The sequence below is a fragment of the Anolis carolinensis genome, chromosome 3, assembly GCF_035594765.1.
Source record: "Anolis carolinensis isolate JA03-04 chromosome 3, rAnoCar3.1.pri, whole genome shotgun sequence".
Lineage (NCBI taxonomy): Eukaryota > Metazoa > Chordata > Lepidosauria > Squamata > Dactyloidae > Anolis > Anolis carolinensis.
This window is the reverse complement of record NC_085843.1, coordinates 25,580,996-25,595,472: the sequence shown is the minus strand read 5'-3', so window position 1 is coordinate 25,595,472 and position 14,477 is coordinate 25,580,996. Positions and strand designations below refer to the sequence as shown.

General features: G+C 40.6%; 1 protein-coding gene across 1 annotated transcript; it reads left to right on the top strand.

Moving 5' to 3' along the window:
• Nucleotides 1–814: 814 nt before the first annotated feature.
• LOC134297361 (vitelline membrane outer layer protein 1-like) lies at nt 815–13,311 on the top strand. Its single transcript, XM_062974596.1, has 3 exons — nt 815–5,086; nt 5,952–6,046; nt 12,802–13,311. The coding sequence occupies exons 1-3, from the start codon at nt 4,916–4,918 to the stop codon at nt 13,094–13,096; spliced, it is 561 nt and encodes a 186-aa protein (XP_062830666.1). The 5' UTR covers nt 815–4,915; the 3' UTR covers nt 13,097–13,311.
• The last annotated feature ends 1,166 nt before the right edge of the window (nt 13,312–14,477 follow it).

Genomic DNA, 14,477 nt, shown 5'->3' with positions numbered 1-14,477 from the left:
AGGGATGAGAATTGTTAGAGGAACATACATTTCCGAAACCAAAATACGTATTTTTACCTATGGCTTTCTCTAATGAATGTAGTCAGACAAATTGTTTCAGTGCCTGGGGCACATTACCAAACGTCCTTTCCCAAGTATTATCATTTGATCCTGCTTTCGTCAAACTGTACCTGGAATACTGTGTCCATTTTTGGCCGCTGTTTATGTTCCTGCTTGTCTTATGTGGTATTTCCTTCTGATTATAGTTGCCCATCTATGTTTGTTCTAATGCTTATGTTGAGACACCACTGCTGATTTTTTTTACCCAGTTGTGGGACTTTATGGATGGCTCATATATAGACAAACAACTTGACTAATCCTTAAATTCAATATTCAGAGCACTACTTCAGTCCCCAACATACACAGGAAACCAGTTCCAAATGGAATCAGTATGGTTAAGAAATTTCCAGTGTTGAATTCCTACCACGTTACTACAGCATATTATCTCAGAATGTCATATTAGAGAATGTCTTTCCCCCAAAACATTGTGGTTTAACAATGAACAGTGTGGTTTCTTTAATAAATACCTCAAAATACCTTCCTTCAAGCTTACTCAAAGAAATATCATTTTTCACCTTATTTAGTCAAGGCTCCTCTGCCTATCTTGAGAACCATGACATAAATTGAGGAGATGGATCAGAAGTCAGAAAGTAACTTGTCCTTAATAAATATCCACCATGTTACCCCAAAAATAAGACACTCATATTTATTTTTCCTCAATAAGACACACTATGGCTTTTTTCGGGAGTTGTCTAATTTTTATTAAGTATGGTACAACAATCTGCATTCATGGGATGATATCTCTGGGCTCAGTAGCAGCCTGCTTGCTGAAGCTTTCCACCTATTCCCTGGTGTTTGTGTGGGTGAGAGAGACCCACAGACTGTTGCTGGTCAGTGCTGGGGAGCAGCAGCTTTACTGGTGTTTGTGGGGGTGAGAGAGACCCACACACTGTTGCTGATTGGTGCCGGGGGAGAGAGACCTACAGTGCTGAGCAAAACGGCAGCCACAGCTTTACTTCTTCCCCCTGAGGAAACACAATACCTAAAGCAGAGCTTCTTGCTCCTCACTTCACTGCGGAGACTTTTACTTTCACTTTCTATGTTTCCCTCACAGGACGACCGGGACCTGACAGGGGAGCGACCTTGTATGCTGCATTGTCATGCCTATCACTATGTCTTATTTTTGGGATATGGCTTATATTGCACAAATTCATAGAAATCATGCTGCAGCTTATTTTATCGGTATGTCTTATTTTTGGGGAAAGAAGGTATTATCTGTTAAGTGTAGTGTTGCCTACATTGGCTTTTTTTTTTTGCTCAATATGTTATTGAAACCGCAGGACCCCAAAGAAGATTTTGAAACCCATGACCTTAGGAAAGCCTTTATAGCCAAGTCCATGGTGACCTTTCACCCAGAAAGCTGATTTGGGCTAACCTCCACAGACATACAAGTTTTACAGGCACTCATGCACTCACCAGAGGGAAACATAGGAAACTCCCATTGCTGTGTCAGGTGATAGGCATAATCCCCTAACAATGGCTTCACAGTCCACACACACAAGAATGGAACCAAACAAATGGTCATGGAAATTACCCATCACCTTGTCTTTATCCTTCCTCAGGAACCCATTCAGGCTGGCTAACACATATTGCAACCCATTGTTTCACCAATATGGATCATTGTCCACACCCAGGCTGTGGAAACTAACATCATTAGAACTCATTAGCTCAAACTCTACCACATTCTTTCTATTCCCATACACATGAGAGGCAGAACAAGCTACAGCCACAACACTTTGAACTGAACAATGATAATTTATTAAAGTTCCCGCCAAACCTGGAGACCAATCAGAAACATTGGCAGACATTGCATCCCAGCGAAGTGGCTTGCAGATCTTAGCTGGCCCCAGAGTGAGCCAATCAACTTTGAGGGAGGCAAAACCTTTTCTTTTAAACTACTGTCAAAGTGCTATAAATATTTTTCTGTATGTTTGCATTGAGCATCTGTTTTAGCAAAGTGAATGAATTCTTCTGTTCCATTAGCCTTCAACCTGTCCATGTTTCATTCAATTTTTGGAGCTAGACATGCCGGGCCTCCAACCCACAATTTTTGCAGAGCTGAAATCATTAAACAAATATACATATGACTGAATTTGTGCTCAGGGCTGAATCCATTTTCAACAAAAAGAGTATTAGTATCTTTGTGGGACAGAATGATTGAGTGTATGCAGTATCATAAAATTCCCTATCTATTAAAAAGAACAGCATGTCCCCTGCTGTATAGATTTCAAAGAACAGGAAAGATAAATTGCTTGCTGTACTAATTATGAACAATGGGTTTCTCTCTTTTGTGTGTTATATCTTGCGGCTAACCAGTTGTGGTTTTTTTTTAGTGAGAGTTGTTTTATTGGTTTTTACTGTGCATTAAAGGCTCAAAGCACAAAGGCAAATTAAATTGAGAACTCCCAGCACCTGAGACTTTTATATACATTTTTAACTTGTCCTATATAAGACATAATTCGGAGTTCCCCTTTCATAGAATCATAGAGTTGGAAGAGACCACAAGGGGTATCCAGTCCAAACATGCCACGCAGGAACACACAATCAAAGCATTCCAGGCAGATGACCATTCAGCTTCTGCTTAAAACCTCTAGAGAGGATGATTATACCACATAAGACGGCAGGATATTCCACTGCTAAGTAGCTATTACTTCAGAAAGTTCTTCCTCATGTTTAGATGGAATCACCTTTCCTGTAGTTTGAATCCATTGCTCCATGCCCTAGTCTCTATAGAAGCAGAAAACAAGTTTGTCCACTTTTCGATGTGATGTCATTTCAAATATTTAAACGTCAGGAGAGAATACTTCTGGAACATGGCCATACAGCCCGGAATACATACAACAATCCTATTTAAACATAGCTATCATTTCCCGTCTCAGCCTTTTCTCCAAGCTAAATATATCCAGCTCTGTAAGGGCCCTTCTACATAGCCATTTAATCCAGAATATCAAGGCAGAAAGTCCTATAACATCTGCTTTGAACTGGGTTATCTGAGTCCAGACTGCCATATATTCCAGTTCAAAGCAGATAATTTGGGATTTTATTCAGCTGTGTGGAAGGGGCCTAAGTTGTTCCTCATAGGGCTTGGTTTCCAAACCTTTCATTGTTTTATTTCTGTCTGCTAGAACGTCTCTTGTTCTTCAGGAATTTTCAGAGATGATAGCCTGTGTTTTTGAAATTACTTCTGCTAGTTCTTTTAATACCTTGGATTGAGATCACATGGTCTTGGAGATGTGAACCAGTTTACATTAGCCAGATATTTCTGTGCTGCCTCTTTTCCTATCCTGTGCTGTGTTTTCCCTAATCCATCCTCTGCTTCATCATCCCAAAATTGAACACTGTTAATCTTTTGGGAGAAGACTGAGATAAAGAAGGAGTTGCGTAGTTTTGTTTTATCTGTCCTGTTAACATTTTGCCATTGCCTATATGCAATGGCCCTACTATTTCTTTGTCCTTCCTTTTGCTATTGACAAAATAAAAAACTCTTTTATTGTTTTTATCATCTTTAACAATCCTGAGATCGTTCTCTTCTTTTGATTTTCTCACTTTATCCCTACACATGCTGGCTATTCCATCACATTCCTCTTTGCTGATCTTTCCCTTTTTCCATTTCTTGTACATGTCCCCTTTAAATGTTAGCTCAATTGAAAGTTTCTTAGTCATCCATTCTGGTTTCTTTAGAAATCTATTGGAACTGTTTAAAATTGTGTCCCTATATATTGCTTTTCAGTAACTCCCATCCATCATGAACTCTTTTCTCTCTTATTATTCCTGACCATGGGATCATGCTCAGTTTTTCCCGAAGTTTACTGAAGTCAGCTTTCTTAAAGTGTGTATCTGACTATGGTTGACTTCCCATTTACATTGTATAACAAACTGAAGAACATGTACCCACAACACCCAATCCATTTACCAGGTCCTCACTGTTGATTTGGATCAGATCTAAAATAACCAATCCCCTCGTTTCCTCTTTTATCTTCTATCATGAAATTGTCTGCAAGACAAGTGAGGAATTTGCTGGACCTGATATTCTTGACAAAGTTTGTCTTCCAATAAATATCAGCAGAGTTAAAATTCTCCATTGCTATTACTGTATATCTCTCCTATCTGAATATATATACCGTAGTCATCTGTTATAGGGAAAACATCCTTGATATATAATGCTACTTCCCCTTCTTTCCTGTTTGGTCTTGTTTTCAGAAATAGATTATACCTCCCTATCACTATATTGCAACCATAAACTCATCCAACCAAGTTTCAGTGATTCTATTTATATATGTTCTTTGTTGTATTAAGAGTTCAAGTTCATCTTATTTATTATTCATTCTTTGTGCATTAATTGTGAGTCACTAAAGACCATAGACCATAGGTATTTATTTACATTTCCCTTCTCTTTCTCACTGATATTTCCTTAACATAAGTTTAACAACCATGAGCCCCTTATATGGGTGATTTTTTCCATGTGTGGAATTTTTTTAAATTTGATTTATTATCCAATTTACTTTGTAGCCTAGCATGAGGATTTTTGCTCCATTACTTGAATAGTTGAAAGTCTCATTGTTGCCATTCTAAGGGAGACAGATGGAAATGTCTATGTCCAAGAAAACTCTAGGATACTAACAGGACAAAGACAAGATTAATGGTTGACACATCTTTGGATTGGTTCCAACCAAAATTCTTAGCGACTCTTTTTTCCCACAATGTTCTTAGATAATTTCCTCAAGGTACGAGTCAGCTCAAATATGCAGGCTATAAATGTTCAAGGTTGGTGCTCTTCAGTTAGGTTTCTGTACCTAGACTCAGCGTATTTGGTACAATGGTTTTCTCTATCAGGATTCTGGTCTTCCTGATCCTTTCCTTTTGCCTCTGTAATACAGATGCCCGAAAATATAATTCTGTCATTTCAGTGTCAAATGGAGGCTTTTGGGGTGAATGGGAAAAACCTCAGTTTTGCTCCAAAGGTTATGCCAAAGGTTTTTCAATAAAGGTAAGTTATTTTTCCTTTTCAGACACTGTGTGGATAGCTCCAAATAATTTAGAGTACAATCCTAGGCCAACATGGCAGTTAATCAAACATAATGGGTGTTAATGGTTCACCAGGTTGAGAAAGTTTGATCTAATGACATAGATCCTATGGTAGTGTTGAAGCTCATATACCTGTGAAAGAAGGGTGCTCCTTCTGACAAAATTGTGGTGGGGTAAGACAGGCACAATGAACTACTGCTTATTTTTGGGATGTTACAGCATACAGACATTCTAAATATTTGAAAGTCAACATATTCCTTTTGATCTTGGAAGCTGATCAGAGTCAGCAAGATCAGTTCCCAACAAGAATTCTGACTGCTGAGCAGCAAACTGGTGTAGTTGTGCCATCATTCAGGCATGCTGTAAGAAAGGTGTCCATCCCTGCATGTACCTGGGATCATTGGCTGTGTGAATGGTGGTATAGGATGTTCCGTTTGGCCACCTCTATGCTGTGTCATGTCCAGAGCAATGGTTCGAGAGGAACATACGGATTAAGTTATTATTTTCTTGATATACTCTAAATGCAGTGGTTCTCAGCCTGGGCCCCCCAGATGTTTTGGCCTTCAATTCACAGAAATCCTAACAGCTGGTAAACTGGCTGGGATTTCTGGGAGCCAAAAACATCTGGGGACCCCAGGTTGAAAACCACTGTCTAAATGGAAAGGGTGCTCCTGTGTAAAAATCTTGCATTTCTTCATCTGTAATGGAGTCTCAGATTTGGCAACAATTTCTCTAACTGAGACTCTACTCATGGACAAATTTGCAGTGTTGCAATCCTGGATTTATTCACAGTTTTACATTAGTCTCTCTGTCTTTTCTGTCACCAGGTGGAAGGCAATCAAGGTAAGGGGGATGACACAGGCTTGAATGGAATTCGCCTGCATTGTACTAATGGAGAAGTAATACAGTCTAAAAGTGGACTGTGAGTATTCAGTTTGTTTGCTTACGCTTCCCTTCCTCTTTATAATAATAATAATACTTTATTTTTTCTATCCCGCCACCATCTCCCCCCAGGGACTCGGGGCGGCTAACATGGGGCCAAGCCCAAAACAGAAACAAAATATAACAAATTAAATCCAATATCTATAACTGAGAAACAATGATACAACAATCAAATAAAATAAGCAGTTAAAACACAACATACAGTAAAACACATAATGACCATACAAAATTAGGTAATAATACAAGCATCAACTACTATGGATAAAAAGGGGTCGGGCATATAAAAAGTATTTCAAGGCCATTTAATAAAGTGCATGGACAAGTGTCAGAGAGTTACCTGGGATAATGTGGGATAGGATAAATAGGAAGGGAAATAAAGTGCTAGGAAGCAGTGTGTCAATGATAGGGGTCTATCATGTTAGTGATTGTTCAAACGCACACTGAAAGAGCCATGTTTTAAGCTGTTTGATAAAGGCAGTCAGGGTTGGAGCCAGTCTAATCTCCCTAGGGAGGGAATTCCAAAGCTGAGGGGTCACTACAGAGAAGACCTTTCTCTTTAGTGTTATAATTTGGAATGTGATGATTGGAAAGCCAAGACTGAAAATTTTTATCTCATATCCTCTAACTTTTCACATGTGAAAGCAAGGATATGGTGACCAAACAGCTTCAGAATGTACTCACTGTGGAGAAAGTTATTAATGAAGAATAAAACAGGTACTCTTTCATTATCCGGGCAGAGACCACCAGGGAGAGAAGGATAGTCCATTTTATGGGGGTGGAGGTGGGTTGAAGGAGGAAAATTATTCCCTTGTTTTCTTGTTATTCCCCCTACCCATGTCCCCATCATGGAAATAACTCTCATTTATGATATGGGAAGTGGGAAGGGGGGAATTACAAGCAAAATGATTTTTCTCCTGCAACTCCCCCCCCCCCAAATAAAATGGACTATCCTCTCTCTAGTGCCCCTTAGTGGCTTCCACCCAGATAATGGAACAGTACCAGAACATACAAGCTAAGAAAGTGTATGAGTAATGCCAATCTGACATGCATGAAAGGGCAGAAAACTGTGGTAGTAATAAAACATTATTATTATTATTATTATTATTATTATTATTATTTTATTATGACACAGCAAACAAGATAGATATGCTGGATTTCGTATCACAAAATCACAAGTCGAATACTTCCCAAGTGTATTTTCGGATATGTGCGCAGATCCCAGTAGGGTGGCCTTTTGCAGTTGACAGATCGTAATTTTGTCAATGTCTATCGTTTCCAAATGCCGGCTGAGATCTTTTGGTATGGCACCCAATATGCCGATCACCACCGGGACCACCTGTACTGGTTTCTGTCAGAGTCTTTGAAGTTCAATCTTGTGGTCCTGATAGCAGCTGAGTTTTTCCTGTTGTTTTTCGTCAATGCGACTGTCACCTGGTATGGCAACATCAGTGATCCAAACCTTTTTCTTTTCCACAGCTGTGAGGTCTGGTGTGTTGTGTTCCAGAACTTTGTCAGTCTGGATTCGAAAGTCCCATAGTATCTTTGTGTGTTCATTTTCCACGGCCTTTGCAGGTTTGTGATCCCACCAGTTCTTTCCTACTGGGAGGTGGTATTTGAGGCATAAGTTCCAATGAATCATTTGGGCCACATAGTTGCGCCTCTGTTTGTAGTTTGTCTGTGCGATTTTCTTACAGCAGCTGAGGATATGATCAATGGTTTCATCAGCTTCCTTGCACAGCCTGCATTTTTGGTCATCAGCTGATTTTTTGATCTTGGCCTTGATTGCATTTGTTCTGATGGCTTGCTCCTGGGCTGCAAGGATCAGGCCTTCTGTCTCCTTCATCAGGGTCCCATTCATGAGCCAGAGCCAGGTCTTCTCCTTGTCAGCCTTTCCTTCAATTTTGTCAAGGAACTTTCCATGCAATGTTTTGTTGTGCCAGCTGTCAGCTCTAGTTTGTATTGCGGTTTTCTTGTACTGGTTTTTTGTCTGCTGTGCTTTGAGGAGTTTCTTATTTTTGACTTCAATCAAAGCAGGTTCTTCACTTTGCTTGACATATTCTGCCAGGGCATGTTCTTCTTCTTTGACTGTTTGTCCTCTGCCCCTGATCTTCTAGGCAGATATAGCCGGTCAGCATCACTGCGAGGGTTGCAGTGAATAATGAATGGTCATGAGTTTTCTTGTTTTTCTGTCCAAATTGCCCAGTTCCACCTGTGTCCAATTTATAATGCCAACTGTATATCTTATGACAGGTATGGCCCAGGTGTTTATGGCCTTGATGGTGTTGCCTATATTGAGCTTGCTTTTGAGATTTTTTCTGACCCTTTGTGTGTATTCTTTGCTGACCACAGTTTTCACATGTTCATGCTTGATGTTGTCCAGCTGTAATATGCCCAGATATTTATAGGCCTCTGGCTGGTGACACTTTATTGTTTGGCCATTAGGCATATTATTTATGCCCCCACTTTCTATTATTTTTCCTTCTTCAATGCCACTGTAGAACACTTGTCCAAACCAAACTCCATGCTGATATCAGTGCTAAAAATTTGGACAGTGTTAGAGACTGGATTTCAGTTTCCGTTTTCCCATACAGCTTCAGGTCATCCATGTACATCAGATGCGAAATTTTGTGAGATTTCTTAGATGTTTGATAGCCTAGATTTGTTTTTTGTAAGATTTTTGACAGAGGGATCATGGCAATAGTTAAAAGCAGAGGGGACAATGAGTCTCCCTGGAAAATTCCTCTTCTGATGTTGACAAGTCCATAGCTTTCATTTCCAACAAACAGTTCAGTTTTCCAGTGCTCCATCATGTTTTCAAGAAAGGTGCCAACGTTTTTACTAATCCTGATGATCCAGCTGTGTGGGAGTGAGTCAAAGGCCTTTTTGTAGTCAATCCACATCATGTGAAGATTAGCTTTTTGGCTTTTACATTTCTCCAGAATCATTTTGTCAATTAATAACTGGTCTTTTGTGCCCCTGCTTTTACGTTTGTTGCCTTTCTGTTCATCTGGCAAGATGTTTTTTTTCTTCAAGATAGTCTTGAATTCTGTCAGCTATGATGCCAGTCAGTAGTTTAAACATTAGGCTTGATCGATCCATGAAAAATTTGATTCTAAACTCGTTTCAAAACTAGAGGGGGCAGTTTTTCGTTTTTGTTGCTAATAACGAATTTGGCCCCCAAAATTTTTCGAAATTAACGAAAATTCGTTATTTTCAAAATTAATTCGTTAATGGCGGACGCGCATGCGCGGTGGCCCAAAAACAGCCCGAAGGGGGGGGACTTAGGGGGCTCTCCCGCCCTCATTTTTTGAGTGACCTTCTTCAAATTTGGTACAGTGGTAGAACACATTTAACACTGATAGCTCACCAAAATGTGAAACGTTTCCCTTATCCTCTGATTTTTGGCAAATTTTCATAACTTTTATAATAAACCATTTTTTAATAATTGCAGAAATCTGTTCCTGGTTTGAAAGTCTTATTTCCTGTTAAATTGGGTTGTCTTTACTGTGAAAGTCATTGTTCTACTTCAGAAACTTTGTTTTTGTGGCTGAAACTTTGTTAAATTGGTGTGTGTGTGATATATATTGTGTATATATATATATATATAGTCCCTGCTTGTGTGTGTGTGTGTGTGTGTGTGTGTGTGTGTGTAGGTAAAGGTAAAGGTATCCCTTGACGTTAAGTTCAGTCATGTCTGACTCTGGGGGTTGGTGCTCATCTCCATTTCTAAGCCCAAGAGCCAGTGTTGTCCATAGACACCTCCAAGGTCATGTGGCCGGCATGACTACATGGAGTGCCATTACCTTCCCAGAAACACCCAGAAAATGGGAATTCCAGACAGGAAACAATCAGGGCCAGCTAATACCTCCCAACAAAGGATTCCCCCAGGTAGGAAGCAGCCAGGCTTTGAAGCTGCAAGGCTATTCAATGCTAATCAAGGTGACCAATTGCAACATTCACACTTGCCTCCCACAGACAAGAGTTCTTTCTCCCACCCTGGACCTTCCACAGATATATAAACCCCACTTGCCTAGCTTCGCACAGACGTCAAAACCTCTATGTCTGCCACAGATGTGGGTGAAACGTCAGGAGAGAATGCTTCTGGCACATGGCCATAGAGCCCGGAATACATACCACAACAGTGTGATCCCGGCCATGAAAGCTTTCGACAACACAACCACAGTATCCATTCAAGTTCATGTAGCGTGGTATGGACTGGAGACCTGTATTGGGGGGAGGGAGGGTGCGAATCTGGGCCCCTGGGAGCAGCCGAGGACGGGCCTGGCCCACACCCCCTCGCATCCCGGGCCTCTTCCTCCTCACCGCCGGGCCCCTCTCGGTCTCTCCAGGCCTGAGCTGAGGCGAGGTGGCGGCGGCGGCCATTTCCCCCCTCCGTCTTCCTCCTCCTCCTCGGCCTCCTTCCCCCTCGCCCCCTCCCATTGGCTGAGCCTCCCATTGGCTGAGGGGCAAAAGGAAAGGAGTTTGGGTGATTTGCGAAAGCTTTTTTTTCTTAACGAAAAAAACGAAGAAATAAGAAAAAACGGCCTCTCGCGATTCGAAACCGCGATATCCAGACGTGTGGACAACCAAGGTTCTATATTGCTTCAAAACAAACGAAAATAACGAATTAATAACGGGTAACGGGAAAATCGAATTATTTGAGCAAGCCTATTAAACATAGTGGGCAGACACGTTATTGGCCTGTAGTTTCCTGGTGCTGCTCCTTTTGCTGGATTCTTTTGTATCAGGTATGTTCTTCCAGTTGTTAGCCATTCACTGATACTTCCTTTCTGCAGCATCTCATTGAATTGTTGGGCCATTTTTCCATGTAAGCTAATCAGATATTTGAGCCAAAATCTATGAGGTTGATCACTACCAGGCGATGTCCAGTTCTTGACTTTTTGCACTCGTTTGCTGATCATTTCAGTTGTTATTTCCATCTGTTCCATTTTATTCTGTGAGAATTTTCCTTCAAACTCCTTTATCCACCCAGCGTTTTTGTTGTAGTTCTTATCATTTTCCCAAAGTTCTCTGCAGAACTTCATTGTTGCAGTTTTCTCTGGCTTTATGGTTACTGTGTCTGTTGTTTGGTTCAGACTCTGGTAGAACCATCTTTGGTCTGATTGAAACAGTTGATTTTGTCTGTACTGGATGATTCTGGCTTCATATCTTTAAATTTTTCTGGCTGTTGCTGTAATTTGTTCTTTCACGATATCCAAAGCTTCTTCAATTTTTCTGGTGTTCAGCCAGTACTTTCTGATCAGGTATTGCTTGATTTTGTCATTCTTTAGTTTCTTCTCTTTCATATTTTTCAGGTTACTTGCATCTGATCTAAGATTATTCTTATTCTTATTCTTATTATTTATATATTGGGACTCATGTAATGCACCACTTTATGTTTACCACAAGAGAGCAAGAAAGTTCTTTTGGGGTGCTTCTACACAGCCGCAAATCCAAATCAGAATGTGGATTAAAGAAATCCAGTTCCATTCTGCAGAGTCTCATAGGCAATCCCAGAAATTGAGGAAAGGATCCAGCAGTCCACTAAGATCCTCTCATGCCAAACCGAGCCAAGAGAACAATATTTTTTCTTACTCTGTTGGGAGAAATGTGCTGAATTGAAGTAGTCTATCAGATTAGAATTGGCGATGCAACTCATCTTTGAACTAAAACATATACATGGGGGTGGGGGTGGGGGTTGTTTACCTTCATGAAAGTGCCATATTCAGTTCCTTCATTCAAATTTCCAGTGGTAGCACTGTTCACATGAGTGCTGCACATGTTGTTTCTGAATTCTTGTTCTGTCACATCCATACACTGATCTGCTGCAGTGCATTTTATTGCAGATTCCAGACCTTCTCCTGACTTTTTAAAATGTGTTTTCTGTGGATGCACATTGCAGTACGCATTAGGCGTTATCCTGCCATCCCCTTATAATCCACATCATTCTTGATTCTACAGCATGCATAGATAGGGCCTTATCGAGTAAACTGACTGGCATCGAGTGGCTTTGTCTCAGGAGCAAAATGTCTAGGGCTGGCCCTGCTTTCTGCTCAGAGGAAAAGGGCAAGAAACGAAGTAGTGGAAAAAAGATAAAAGGAAGGAACCCATTTTAGACTTGAAATGGACCCTCCTTTGGGGAAACGTGATGCTCAAGTAAAAGATACAATTAAATATCAACCCATGTTACAAAATTAAGACTATTTCTTATTTACAAGCAAAACATTTCCAGACCATTAGCATAGATACTTTAAATAAGATAAAAACATTTTGATCTGAAACTATGACCGGGTTGGGAAACATAAAGCCTTCCAAATATTGTTGGAATATGCTTCTAGCTCTATAAGTAAGAGCAGGAATAATCCCCTCATTTAACTTTGCTTTGGTAACAGACATTTTAAATAAGATTTCTGTCTTAATTTTCAAACAGAATAGATATTTTCTATGTATTTATTTGAATGATAAGCTTTGAGCAATACTTACTGCATAACACTTAATGGCATCGCCAAATACCTTGTTTTGTGTCTTAGGCTTAGACCAAAAAGATCAGGGCCTTGAATTGGCAACTTCACAGAGCAAAAGACCTCAGTCCTGAAGCAGTTTAATATTCCTTCCAACTGTTAGGACTTTATTACCAAACTGTCTGAGACTTTATCACCAACACCTCCAATTTGCATTGGATTGGATTACTGTATGCTCAACAATCTAGCTAACATAATTTGTTTTCTTTGGCAGGCAAGGAAAATGGTCAAAAATTAAATACTGCCCCAAAGGAAATCTGGTCTCTTTCTCTCTGCGAGTGGAGGGAAACCAAGGGAAAGGTGATGATACGGCAGCCAACAATGTCCAGTTCATGTGCAGAGATGGAAGTGTCATTGCTAAACATCAAACAAACCGGGGTCGTTTTGGTCATTGGAGCCGTCATTGCCACTCTGCTTCCATCTGTGGAATCCAGACAAGGGTGGAGGCTCCCCAAAAGCAGGTTGATGACACAGCCCTTAATGATGTGAAATTCTTCTGCTGCAGATGAACCAGAAGTGACTTGAAGACACACAACAACATTGGGTACTGTGAAGTGTGTATCTGTGTTGTGTGAATTACTTTACTCCACATGTGTGGGGATAAAGGAAATAAAAATATTACAGAAATATCAATGGGTGAAAAGTCTTGTATGGTTGATTAAGGAATGTGGAGACATTTTACTGAATCACGTTCTATGTTTTGATATCTGGCTTTACCCATTATTATCTGGAACCCAAACAAATGTGCCTGTTTTGATCTGATTTACTTTACTCATCAGTCAGGTTAGTGAGAAAGGGAATAAAAACATAAAAGAAAGATCATAGGGATTAAATTGTAGGAGTGGATTAACAAAAAAGGAAGCATTTTGCTGATTCATATTTTGGGAATGTCTATGCTGACCACTATAACAATATCAGCTCCATAGTATTGAAACACCACACTGGACTGATTTGGTTAATTCAGGCAAGGCAACCGTTTCTACATCTTGCCCTGGGTTAAGATGAATCTTCCTTTCCCCTTCTGTTGGCAGCTGAGGGAGTCCGTGTACAGACACCATGTTCTGGATATCCAAGATTAAATCTCTGCTTGACCATGGAAATGCACTGTGCAACCTTAGGTAGCACATACTCTTTCACCCTCAGAGAAAGTAATTGCAAACCCTCTCTAAACCTTATTTCTATTTTAATTAGAGGTACCAAGTATAGGTTAATCCTACATAGGAGATGAGTCTTAGTGAGGTTCTGCACTGACAAGAAAAGTGGGCTTGACTCAGCATCCCAGATACCAAATCAGGCCACTTGGTGACTTCCTAAGCCACCTCTAAGGGAGCAGGGAGTCCCTATTGCCCAGCCACACTGAAAATGTTTTGTTATCATTGGGCAAGGGCCTGTGTCATGACTGGTAACAGCTGTAGCATGCAAACATACGTTCTGCCAGGCTATACTTTCACTAAAGAGGTTATGGGGGGATCCTCACTGGGGGAGGGAATGGGATGGGGGTGCCATCCCCCATCCCTTGGCCACTTGAACCCGGGGAGTGTGAGATGATTGTCGGGAGAGTGGCCACCAATTCTGCATAGGAATTGGTCCAGCTGACCTTATTCGGGAACAACCTGAGCCCTGCCTCAGGTTTTGGATTATCCCCTAAGTTAGTGTAACCTGGGGGAAAGCCACATTAAATGGCTTTCCCCCAGATTAACCAGGATCAAGCCACCACGGAACTGATCAGACCTCACACTGGCCTAAGTGTTTAGTATAGGTGTGTTTTTAACCATGGCAGAATTGGCTTAAATATTTTATGGTGTTGTAAAATGCCTCCCCCACTGATTAGCGATACCTAATTTTTCTACTTACAGCTCTAAGCTGTTTTTCCTGGAACCGCTCTATTTG